At 38.1% G+C, this 13,273-nt stretch overlaps 1 protein-coding gene across 1 annotated transcript in view; it reads right to left on the bottom strand.

Annotated features, from left to right (window-relative positions):
• Nucleotides 1-955: 955 nt before the first annotated feature.
• scnn1d.L (sodium channel, non voltage gated 1 delta subunit L homeolog) overlaps nt 956-13,273 on the bottom strand; it is a 28,149-nt gene continuing 15,831 nt past the window's right edge. Inside the window, 6 exon segments of the mRNA NM_001089176.2 lie at nt 956-1,696; nt 4,731-4,806; nt 6,704-6,753; nt 7,212-7,269; nt 10,578-10,656; nt 11,469-11,586. Of these exon segments, the coding sequence (NP_001082645.1) occupies nt 1,382-1,696; nt 4,731-4,806; nt 6,704-6,753; nt 7,212-7,269; nt 10,578-10,656; nt 11,469-11,586 (696 nt within the window). The 3' untranslated portion in view covers nt 956-1,381.

A 13,273-nucleotide genomic window follows, 5' to 3' on the forward strand; every position in this document is an offset into this window, starting at 1 on the left:
ATTGCTAACTAGTCTAACATATCCTGACTTAACCCCCCCCAGTCTACCCTCGATGTTGCTCCTGGTCTCAGGAGAAGGCATGGGCCTAGGGCATAGTGATGGGGATAGTGCAATGGACTAAAAAGTGACATGGATGGCCTAGGAACTGAACTTCTGGGGTGGTGGGGAGGTGAGTGGGTGGTTGCCTGGGGACCAAATACCATATTTTAGACAGATATACCATATTACAAGACAGATAAACACAACAGCTCTTCCAACCTTATTGATTGGCTAAACAGTCGCGGCAGACATGCCAATATAGGAATGCAATCTATAGGAGCACGGTTCCAAAGTAGTACTATAAAAATGTTTCTGCTTTGTGATGGAAAGGAAGGAGAGTTACGTACACTTTTAAATAAAAGCTCGAAAGTGACTACAATTATAGTTATTTAAACAAAACTGCTCTTATAAACATTACGCATAGTTTTTCAGACACGTACACAAAAAATTCCTTAAACATGTGCTATTGGGACTAATTAATGTCTTGAGACAAACTACAAAGAAACTTGTTAACGTTTAACTTAGTAAATACTGTAAAATGTTGTTAGACCTGTCCATATACTAGTTATTTCTAGTTCTCAGTGGGAAAGGTTTCCAGGAGTCTTATCATTTTATAAGTTCTACCAAGGACGGATATGCTTATGTAGCACTGCTTTGCTTTTAGTAAAAGCTATAAGCAATGGGACCGTATTGTACAATGTAGGTGGGGCTGTTGAGGAGGGGGCAAATATTGTGTAAATTGGTTTCCTTGTCTTTTAAGTACCTTAAATGTTCTTTTTTTATCTATGAAAAGATACTCATATCGTTATAGATGAAAGGGGTTGTTCCCCTTTAAATGAACTTTTCGTTTGTTATAGAATGACCAATTCTAAGCCGCTGTACAACTGGTCTTCATTATTTCTTTTTTTATTTATAGTTTTTTTTAATGATTTGTCTTGTTCTTCTGACTCTTTCCAGCTTTCAAATGGGGGTCACTGACCCCATCTAAAAAGAAATACTCTATAAGGCTACACATTTACTATTATTGCTACTTTTTATTACTCATCTTTCTATGCAGGCCCTCTCTTATTCATATTCCAGGGTCTTATTCAAATCAGTGCATGGTTGCTAGGGTCATTCAGACCCTAGCAACCAGACTGATGAAACTGCAGAGCTGCTGAATAAAATGCTAAATAACTCAAAAAACACAAAAAAGAAAACCAAGTGCAAGTGGTCTCAGAATATATTTTTCTACATTATACTAAAGTTAACTCAAAGGTGAACAACCCCTTTAAGGTCAACATTCCATAAATTATTTTGTTTCAGATTTTTTGATCTGCACTATTATTGAAACATGTAATGCTTAGGAAAAGGTATTTATTTCCCCATTAAATTTGGGGTCATTTGTTTTGCTTTCTAATTCTTTTTCAGACAGCCCAGTCTGGGGAGTGGAGAAAGTCTTGCTGTCGATGTAAGGTACAGAGCACACGTTACTGGCTGCATTGCTTCCATTCATGCCATCATTTCTATTTTCCCTCTGCTTTTTCCATTGGTATATAACAATGGTTACCATGGCCGCAGTATCAAGCACAAGTTCTGCAATCTCAGCCACTGAAAGAACTGAAGAACCAAACCACCAGCTCCATAGTCCTCCCATACTGGAGAGCAACACGTTCACCTGTGAACATCCACAATTCACTGTATTAGGGCAGTAAACAAACATCTCAAAAATCAATCTTAACTGTTTGGATATATTCTAACAGTTTCTTGTGTATAGGTATGGGACCTGTTATCCATAATTTGGATCTTTATTTCTTTGAGTCTACTTGAAAATCATGTAAACATTAAAGGGAAACTAATGAAAATTTTATATAAGCTTCAGCATACTGAAATAAGACATTTTCCAAATAGAATCAATTAAAAATGTTTATATTCAATATTGCTCTCTCATCGTCTGTTTCTCTTCATTCTGTCTTCATGCAGCAGTTGGGTGTCAGATATTCATTGACAGTTAGATCTAATATATAAGTTTGCCTAGCAGATGTATTAGAGCTTACTTAAATAACTGATTCCAGTACTAACAAAATTTAAAAAAAAAACTGCCTTTTGTGCAAATTCTGCATGTAGAGAGACATGGGAGCAGATTTACTAAAGGGCGAAAAAACAGATGCTGAGAAAGGAATAGTGAAGAAAAACTTGATTATTTCAGAAAGGATGAAGAATATTTAATTGGATTGGATTTATAAAGTTTCTTATTTCAGCATGATGAAGCTTGTATTACATTTTCACGATAGTTCCCCTTTAAATAAACTCAATAGGCTGGTGTTAGAGTCCTGCAGCAGGTCGGGTACCCGCGGGTTACCCGCAAAAACCTGCGGTACCCTGCGGGTTGTGGATAGAAGTTCCGGGTGCGGGTATAGACGCGGGTCTGCAGGTCCCGGGTCGGGTCAATAGCGATATTTACTCCTTTTTTCTGGCCATGTCTACTTCCCATGACGTCACTTCCGGTTTACAATGACAGCACTTCCGGGTTGCGGATAAGGTATTTGCGGGTCGGGTTGCCGGTCCAAGCGGGTAAGAATGCGGGTTGCGGGTCCGGGTTGCGGATTGCAGGTTGCGGGTACGGGTCCCAAAAAATGGACTCGCGCAGGATTCTAGCTGGTGTTGCTTCCAATAAGGATTAATTATATCTTAGTTTGGATCAAGTACAAGCTACTGTTTTATTTAATATTAAAAATGTGGATTATCTGGATAAAATGGGGTCTATGTGGCAAAATTACTAAAGGGTGAAGCACCAAAATGACAATCGCAGTGACATTGCCAATTTACTGAGAGTTGAGGAAAACAATTCATTAGTGAAAGAGCTCAGAGCAAGAGAAGTTTTGCGCAGTTTCGCCAGCAAAATTTTCACCCAGGCAAACGATTGTTAACCAGCAAATTTATCAAAGTGCAAACTTTCCATTATGTTACCCTTTTTGCCAAAATTTATTTGCCGGATTCTATGTTTACAAGTTGTAACTGTTAAATATATGTAATTTACACTTTTTTTAACCATTTGAAGCTCATGCCACATTTGCTTTAGGATGGGCTCATGTCTAGAACATAGAGGATCTCTTTTGTCTTTATTTTGCTTTTTTGGACATTTTTAATAATAAATGGCGACTTCCAGCAATATCACCATCATAACTAATAAATACATACATATGACCTGTATGTATCTGCCATAGTTAAATTGACTAAGGGTAAGTATATTAATGAAGTTTCACTAGGAAGACAGTAACGCTAGAGAAAATTCCCTAAGAAACTTTCATGTTGACGAATTTTCTCTGGCAAAAGTACACTGGTGTAAATTTGCTGAGATGAAGGGGGGTTATTTAATAAACCTCAAAATTATCTGGTTGGGCTTTTTGAGGCAAATACACAAATTTTTCGTGGAAATTTTTTATCAATATTTATTATACCCCCTGTGCTGCAAAAAGCCAGAATCCGAAAATCCGCCATCTCAGACCTGTCAAGGTCATGTATAAGTCAATTGGAGATGCCCCTATCCCAATTTGAATATATTGTGGTTTGCGCCGATAAATTTGGGGTTTTTGAGCCAAAAACTTAAAAAATCTAGCAATTTGGGAAAAATCTAAAAAAAATGTGATTCGGGTCTTCACTTGATTTTATTGGGTTTTTTCTCCAATCAGATTTTATCGAGTTATTTTATTAATAAATAAGGCAAAATCGGGCATGGTAGTTTGGTTAAGCGTTTTAATTGTAATTATGAGATAAATTCGGATTTCAGTAAATAACCCCCGAAGTTTTGCCTTTTGATAAATAAGCATATTAGCTACGAAATGACAGAGTTGCACAAAGTATGATGTCGTCTTCCAAAGTAAAAATTCACACATAAGTGTCATGGTCGGCACCCTAAATTCAGAACCAATGCTAAGCACCCTGTTCTCGGTTCTTGCTTCAGCCTTTAACAGCCGCCTTTCACCTCAGGAGGAGCCCTCGGCTAATCGGATGCCGCCAGGTCTTATTAAGAGAGGTGCCAATCGAGGGGTTCTGAACGAGAAAAGGGGCACGACAGTAAAGCAAAATCTTTTGGGCAGACGGTCACGGTACAAGGCGTAGACAGAAAGCGTAGTCAGATCAGGCCGGGTCAGGCAGAGTGCAAACTGAGTCAGGCAGGCAAGGGTCAAACTAGGAGATCAATCAGAAAGGGATACAGATACAGCGGAGTCAGTTATCAGGCAGGGGTCAGGATTTAGAAGTCAGGAACGTCAGTAGCAAGCAGGGGTCACAACAGAGTATCAGATCGCAGAAATACAGAAGCTTAGATAGCACAGATGCACCAGGAACTCACAATGTGGAAAACTATAATGGGCAGTGAGAAAACGTATGCTGGCACTTTAAATACTTTGAACTATCGCGCCATTGCGTGCTGGCGTCAACACGCCATCGCGCATTTGCCAATAAATACAGGAGAGGTGCGCCGCCCTAGTAACCGGCGCATACAGAGGAACCAGGACGGCGAGGCGGGCGTCCCCACCGCACCACTGGACCACCAGCGAGGTACGTTGTTACAATAAGTAAATTTGCCCCTATGGGAGATGGCCTTCCAGTAATTTGGAGCTTTCTGGATAAAGGATTTTTGGATAACAGATGCCATACCTGTAACACAATTTGAAGCACATGATCGTGTAACTAAACATACAACTTACCGACATGGTAGGTGTTTCCTCAACGGACCGGTAACTCAGCTCTTCATAATACACATTAATCTTTGAAACATCGCTCCTAAAATGAAACGCCATTTGGTAAGATAACATCAGTAACATTTTAAAAGGCAATAAAACATTTACCAAAGCACATGATTTCTGATGTGTTCAGTTGTATATACCCAGCCAGCTCCGTCACTTTTTACATAAGTAGCCTACATTACAAAGGGAAGCTGTATCAAATAAGAGGTTCTTGTGCCAAGTACACAGAGGCAATAGAATTGTACTTGGTGGGGCTTTCTAATGTCACCAATGAAGTGCAGCAATTGACACACTGTGCTGGACAGGAATCTACTTTATGAGATGAATGGGAATACAGGTATGGGATTCCTTATCTGGAAACCTGTTATCCAGAAATCTTCAAATTACGGAAAGGCAATCTCCAACAGACTCAATTATAATGAAGTAATTCACATTTAAAAAAAAAAATTATTAATTTTTCTCTTTAATAATAAAAGACTATCTTGTACTTGATCCTAACTAAGATATAATTAATCCTTATTGAAGGCAAAAAATAATTTTAAAATAATTTTTTAGTAGACATCGCATGGAGAATTATGGAAAGACCCCTTACCTGGAAAGCCCCAGGTCCCGAGCATTCTGGATAACAGGTTCCATTTCTGCATTTACTTTAGGGATGCACCGAATCCAGGATTCAGTTTGGGATTCAGCAAGGATTTTGCCTTTTTCAGCAGGATTCGGATTTGGCTGGATCCAGGCCCGGATTTGTAGAGAGGCCACCAAATCCCAGGCCTAGGGTGGCAGAATTTTAGGGGGCGGCATGCTGCCCAACCACACCCACATTGATTCAGAAACACTGGGGATGCTCAGAGATACAATCATATTTTAAAGTTCCTGTGCGCCAATCCCCATTGCTCCATTTCCAATGATGAAAATTTGACGGAGGCAATCAAAGTCAGCGGGCCTAGGGGTGCCTGCTATGTAAATCCGGCTATGGATGGATCCTTGTGCCTGGCCAAACCGAATCCTAATTTGGGGGCAGGGACAAGTGAACATTTTTTTTCCACTTTTTCCTTTCGCGCCCCTAATTTGTATATGCAAATTAGGATTCGGATATGGTTCGGTATTCGGCCAGGTCTGCAATGGACACTGAAAATGTTTCATGGGGCTCATTTATAAACACTGGGCAAATTTGCACCTGGGCAGTAACCCATAGCAACCAATCAGAGATTAGCTTTTTTTCAGTTAACTGCAGGTTGAACACTGAAAGCAATCATCTGATTGTCATGGATTAGCAGCAAATTTGCCCAGTGTTTATAAACGAGTCCCACTAATTCAGCTGCTAGCCAGTATTTCTGGGGTAACACGACCTGCACTGTTCCCCAGCAGGTCTCAGCTAATCTTACCTGCATTCTTGCCCCACAGGACACTTTGTGAGGCTTTTTTTGTGATGTTTAAACAACCCCATTCATATAATATAACTAACATTTCTGTGAATACCCAAACATATGCACCATTAACAACTATACAGACAGTCCCTGGGTTACTTATGAGGTAGGGTCTGTAGGTTTGTTCTTAAGTTGAATTTGTATGTAAGTTGAAACATATACATTTACTTATTAAATGCAACTTAGACAGGTGTCAGTCTTAACATACTATTTATTTTTGCCTTTCTGTGAATATTTATTTTTACCTTTCTGTGTTCTGCAGTAGACAACACATGCCAGTGGGGATTGGGGCAGGTGGTTTATTAAAGCTAAATGCTAATAAAGGCCAAGCAAACCATAGTATGATACTGTAATAGCCTCTGTATGTAAGTATGAGTTGTATGTAAGTGGGATGTTGTAACTCGAGGACTCCCTGTATATAGTATATGACTGACAAGTCCTTATGTGATGTATGTAGGGCACAAAGGAATTTCTTTTGCAAGTAGAATTCTAGTGCTGATGCCTTACCTTTCGCTGGTACTGTTGTATCTTTCTTGCAAGGATAGCAATTGTATTGCCTGAAACAAAAACTGACCGATTAATATACACTGACTTTATAGCTTTATCATTTACTGAGCGCTAAGTGAGAGAATTACATGTTTTTAGCCTCAGAGGTATGCATTTCCCACAATTCCACTATAAACACACTAGACATAAGCAATGTGCCAAGATAAACACAAAACGAGTTACTTCTCTAGGAAGGGATCTTATCAGAGAAGGGGTGCTGTATTGAGTTAGCAGGCCCCTGACCTCATGCAATATTAAATGAATACTGCATTGTACTCATTCATTAAATCAGGGCAGAGTTGGTGACAAATACACAAAGTGAAATGCAGGAAGGATGGGGCCCAATTTGATTAAAAAATAATCACTTAAATCAGGGATGTCCAACCCTGGTATAGCTGAATTACTACTTCTAAAACCTCAGTATAGTTAAATCACAGCTAGAGAGCTACATGGTATAGTCAATACTTACCTTGGATACAGGAGATGGCCACTTGGCAGTCCCCGCAGCAAGGTGATATTGGGTCTGCCTAGTGGGTCAGAGAGTATCAGAAGGTCAACACAATGAATTTATTCACCACTTTTTCAGCATATGAGCTAGAATATGTTTTTGGTATAAGGAGTTTTTAGATTAACTAGGGGTATATTTATCAAAGAGTGATGTTACAGCTCTTCATAGTCGCTAGAGTAAAATTCCGCCACTCTCCATTCATTTCTATGACATTTGTAAAAGCATATTTATCAATGGGTGAAAGTGAAAGTTCACCCGTTGATAAATAGGAATGAATGGAGAGCGGCGGAATTTCATTCTAGCAGACTGTGGAGCTTTCTAACTTCACTCTTTGATAAATATACCCCCAGGAGTACTATGTAATTTAAATGTTGGGCAAGTGATATTCCTATTGGTGACTTGTCAGATTCCAGGCACTGGGAAAATATGCCTTGGCTTCTTTCTGTCTGAGTTTTCTCTGCATGTGGAGAGAAGCCAATGTGCTGCCATCGGCTCCTTCATATCTCTGCCTTGACAGGCATGGCACTGGCCAGTGTGCAGATAAATGGAGCAAACTTCAGAATAAAATCATGAAAGTAAACATTTCTAACCCACATCCGCTTCATGTTCCTGTGCACAGACACGAAGGAGTGAATAGGAGCCCATAAGCTCCTCTCTGTCTGCAGATAAAACACAGATGAGAGAAGCAAAGGAAAACTGTGAGTGTCCTTAGCCTAAGTTTTGTTTCAGTTTTCAAGATTGCATCGACTTGTAAAGACCCTTTCGGCAATGGCACATGTTGCATTCAATATCAGCTTTATTGCAGAAAAATATTCTGGCAACAAAAAAACTCAAACATGCATTGGTTTTGGGGTGATCTGTTTGAGTATAAACAGTACAATTAAAGATCAGCACCACAGGCTATGGAAAAAATAAATAACAGAACCTAGTGCAATATTGTTAATATTCAGTGCAATCACCAAAGTGTTACAACACTAATCTGTGCGTGTCTTGAACCATAGAAAGTCTATGCACAGATTTTTCGTGTGTGTTTTAAAGTGCAATTTGCCTTTATTTTTTAAAAGGTTTTAAAACTTATTGCACTTACGTCAAACTTCTGAGCGCATATCAAACAAGCCTGTCTTATAGTGCAGATCATGGAGGTGAACCTTTGCAACACAAAGAGATGGGTTCTACCGTGTCTCCCTCTCCCGTATGTTCCACCTGTACATCCACTCACTGCTGAGACCAGTGATGTCACACCTGATGCTGAGGTCAGCTTCTTCAGAGGTCCTCTGAAGCGAAACGGGTCAGGTGTGACATCACTCCCGGTCTCAGCAGTTAGTGAATGTACAGGTGGAACATACGGGAGAGGGAGACGCCGGTAGAACCCATCTCTTGGTATTGCAAAGGTTCACCTCCATGATCTGCACTATTAGACTGGCTTCTTTGATATGCGCTCAGAAGTTTGACTTATGTAAGTGCAATAAGTTTTAAAACCTTTTCAAAAATAAAGGCAAATTGCACTATGGGTGCTGTCCCTGCTTTTTAATGTCTTTACAGAAAAAGGAAAACCCTGGAGTTGATATTGATATGCTGTTTTGAAATCCGGAATCTTGTAAATTGCCAGTCCCATCAGAGAGTGGAGAAGCCACATGCAGATTTTTACTTGCACTTTGTTTGACTTAATTATAATTCTATTTTGGAGATAGCACCTTGTAGAAATCACTATAGCACTTTAAAACAAAACGAAAAATCTGTGCATAGACTTTCTATGGTTCAAGACACACACAGATTAGTGATGTAACACATTGGTGATTGCACTGAATATTAACAATATTGCACTAGGTTCTGTTCTCTATTTGTTTTTTCCATTGCTTGTGGCGCTGATCTTTAATTGTATATTGATTTGATGATCCAGTAGAGAAACTGTGAAAAAGATCGGCAAAGGAAAAAATTCTGAGGGTTTACTTTTCCTTTAAGTCTTGCAAATATTGGTTGCAATTTAACTGTTATTCGTTGAATATAAACAGTGGCTAGAAGTCAGGAGATATTACTGTGTGTATACACTAGGGGGCACATTTAATAAGGGTCAAAGTGAATTTTCGAATTTAAAAACTACGAATTTCAAACAATTTTTTGGGTACTTCGACCATCAAATAGGCCTAAATTTGACTTTGATTCGAAGTAAAAAAGTTTGACTTCGAAAATAGAAGTAATGTATTTTTAAAAAAGTTCGACTTCAACACTTTGCCACCTTAAACCTGCCGAATTGCTATGTTAGCCTATGGCGACCTCCTAGAACCAACAGCAAACATTTGGCTACGTTTTTAGAAGTCGAAGTAAAATCGTTCGATTCGAAGGATTTCATTGCATGATCGAACGATTTTACTCCGACCAAATTCGATTAAAAAAAACTTTGACTTCGAATATCGAAGTAATGCAATTCGATGGTCGAATTTCGAAGTTTTTTACACTTCGAAATTCGACCCTTCATAAATCTGCCCCTAGGAGTGCATCGGATCCACTATTTAGAGATTTGGCTGAATCCCTAACTGAATCCGAACCCTAATTTGCATGCATTTGGGGTAAAAAGGGGTTAAAAGGAAACTGCAACGTCTATGTTTGTGTGAAGAAAAGTGATTTTAGGGATTCAGATTTGGTTCTTTGGTGCATCCCTAGTATACAAGTAATATGGGTGGCCCAATACATAAAAATATAGAAAATTAACATTAGCTTTGTATATATCTCATAGTCCCTAAATACACAGTGTACAGTATATTTGATCTCTCCATATAAATAATAAAAATATAAGCCAGAAAGAACAGATATGACCATAAGGTGCTGAACCTGGGCAAACATTGTATCACCTTGAAAAAAACAAAGAACAAGTTATTCAATTTGGGGTGAAAAGGCTGCCTTGCCCTGATTTTAATCTTTATGAAACTGCTTATGCTGTTTTTTATTAGGGCTGTAGGATACTCGTTTCCTTTGCATGTCTTGTTTAAGTCTAATCTAGAAGACTGTACAGTAAATCTATCACCTGTCACTTTAATAACACAACGTGAAATACATTATCTTTCTTGCTGACGACAGAAGGAAACACTCGGGGGAACAAAACTCAGAATACAACACCATAACTCTAAAATGATCATATTACATGGAGAGTAAGAAGATGAAAATGAGCTGGGGACATAAAAACAATTCTGCTTGTTCAACCTGACAATTGAATGGGCAGATATTGGCAACCAAAACCCACTGAGGACATCTCATGGATGTATCCAATAATAAGGAAACATAACGTAAATGCCAAATGCCTTTATATATCACACATAAAAAAATACTCACTTGCATTGCTTTGGACATTGGGTAAAGCAGATGAGTGTGTGGTCTAGCATCTTTTCGTATAATTGGTAGAAACAATGCCCTGAAACAAAGGAAGCCAAGATGTCTTTATAGAGAAAGATAGAGTCAGGAGGAGAGGTGGGGTATGTGCCTGGGGTTTTTTGGACAAGGTTTTGGACCTAAAGAATAGGTTAATAATGTACATTAACTTAAATGTCTGTTTTATCTCTACGATGAGCAGTAAAGATGAAGTGCAGCACTAGGGCAATATTCAGTCGAAATAATATTACCTTTTATTGTGTTGTTTACAGTCAAACACATTTTCACAATTTACTCTCTCTACTATATTGTAATGTTCCGGGTTCCAGTCATTTATCTGGTATGGTGATATTCTGGAACCAGGAAATGTCTGAAGTAAATAGTTAACCTTCAAGCCTTTGGTTCACAGGAAAATGTATTCCATAAATATCATTTCATTCTCTTTTTCTCGAACAGTCCAGTACATAATGTGAGCATTGGTTATTCTGTCCACTAGTTGAGATCATTAACAGATTTGTGTTTATATGAGTAGAAATCACTGTTTCCAATGAATAAAAAATGTCTCTGGCAGCCAAATTATTCTTGAGCACTGGTGAACCTTTGTATTGCTCAGAAGAAAAAGCCAATACTGTACAATTTTTCCCTAAATCCACCTTTGGTCAAAATAATACCAGTTTAAAACTGGGAGAGAAAAGTGAAAAAAATTAAGACCAATTAAAAAGTTACTTAGAATTAGCCATTATATAACAAGTTAAAATGTGAACTTAAAGGCGAACCACCCCTTTAACAATAAACTAGTTTCAGCTGCTGAAACATTTCTGTATTTCTTCATTTCTGTATTTGTTTAAAACTCACCCCAGCCAGGATACTTGTTATAGTTGCAGTATTCCATGCCGGGAGGCAGAGGATAAAAATAATATCCACATCCACACATTTCAATCATTTTGTACTGGAAGCAAGAATTCAGGCATGCCTGGATTAAAACATAAAAGTAAAACTATAAGAATACAAATTTTAGAGATTTAAAAATTAAAAATGACAACTCTTCCCAAGACATAACATACTCCTGATAACATATATAATATATGTTTTTTACATTTCTGCATAGGTTTACTGGGGTTGATTTCTTCCCATGCAGTACATCTTGATTGATTTAATTCCGGAGAAACAGACTGAATTTATGCTAAATTTTAGTAATGATTGTGTTTTTTGTGAGACACAGGGAGACCTAATGGTATTAGAGCTTTTTGAAATCAGGATTAAACTCTATGGGGGGAAATGTAATAAAATTCACTTAGAGAACAAATCTGTGAATAAAAATGTGCATGTCACAATGTAATATTCTTCATTAGCATTTAATTGCATTGCAAATCTTAATTTCGCATTGCAAAATATTAGCACCTGCTTGACAGTGGCGTAAACTTTTGGAGCTAACGTAACAACTTTTTCATTAAGAAGTTTTATTACACTACACACTACAACTATAAAATTCACAATCTCTGTCCTACTGTCGTTTGAGGGGCAAAGTGTTCGCAAAGGCAAAATACTTCTCTTTGCGAAGATTTATGTATATTATAATATACAGTAGATCTATTTCAGATATTCAAACAAATATTACTGACTTTTAAATCGAGTTCCAATATTTGAATGGAACTCGATTTGAGTTTTTTCTCTGAAAACTATAAACATCTTCAAATGGGTCAAACAGACCTCTGCCATTGACTTCTACATGAACTCAGCAGGTTTTAGGAATTCGAGTTACTTCCAGGGGCGAGGTGTAATAAATCACAAATCAAATCTGAGTTTGGATTTTTCTCAACTCAAACTTGTGAGTTTTGACCAAAAATTCAACCCGAATATTAGAATTTGCCATTCAAACCTTAAAGGGGATCCGTCACCCAAAAAAATTATTCAAAATCCTATTTTATCACATTAGTCAAGCAAAATGAACTTTAATTACACTGTTTAAATGATTTGAATCTTTTTTCCTTCAGTCTGGAAATTCAAAATGATAGCAAGCAGGCAGCAGCCATTTTGTGGACACTGTTTTTAAGGAAAGCCTTGTATTATCTCAGAATCTTGTTTGTGCACCAGAATGGGGGACCCAATGTCCATCCCCATGCCCTGGCTACACAATTAAATGGTGAAGACAACAGGGGAATATGTGGAGAGCAGTGACATCTAGGAAGTGCTGAATGGAAAGTGAAAGTATTTGTCTGCCCCGCCTCTATGCCCATGGCATAGAGGAGGGGCAGACAATATTTGATTGACATCTGAGATTTTTAAATGAGCTTACAGCAGCTATGAATGCTTTAATAAAAAATAGAAATTGGATTTCATGTTTAATTTGAAAAGGACTTTTATTATACAGATTTTTGTGTCTGGGTGACAGGTCCACTTTAATAAATCTGCCCCTTAGTTTACTTGCTCAGTGTTTGAAGTGTCTGTCATACTGATAAAAGAAACAACATTATTAACTACAAACCATGTATTCAAATTGTGAATATTATGTGCACACTGTGCGTATGAATTACGTCACAACTTTGGTGGCGAAGAAAATATTCGCAAAACAGTTTTGGAAATTGCAAATTGAAGTTACTGTCAATGCTATTTTCACGCACAACAACCTCGCACAATGGGCGCACTCACGCAAACATCCG

The sequence above is a fragment of the Xenopus laevis genome, chromosome 7L (genome assembly GCF_017654675.1).
Source record: "Xenopus laevis strain J_2021 chromosome 7L, Xenopus_laevis_v10.1, whole genome shotgun sequence".
In the NCBI taxonomy this organism is placed as follows: Eukaryota; Metazoa; Chordata; class Amphibia; order Anura; family Pipidae; genus Xenopus; species Xenopus laevis.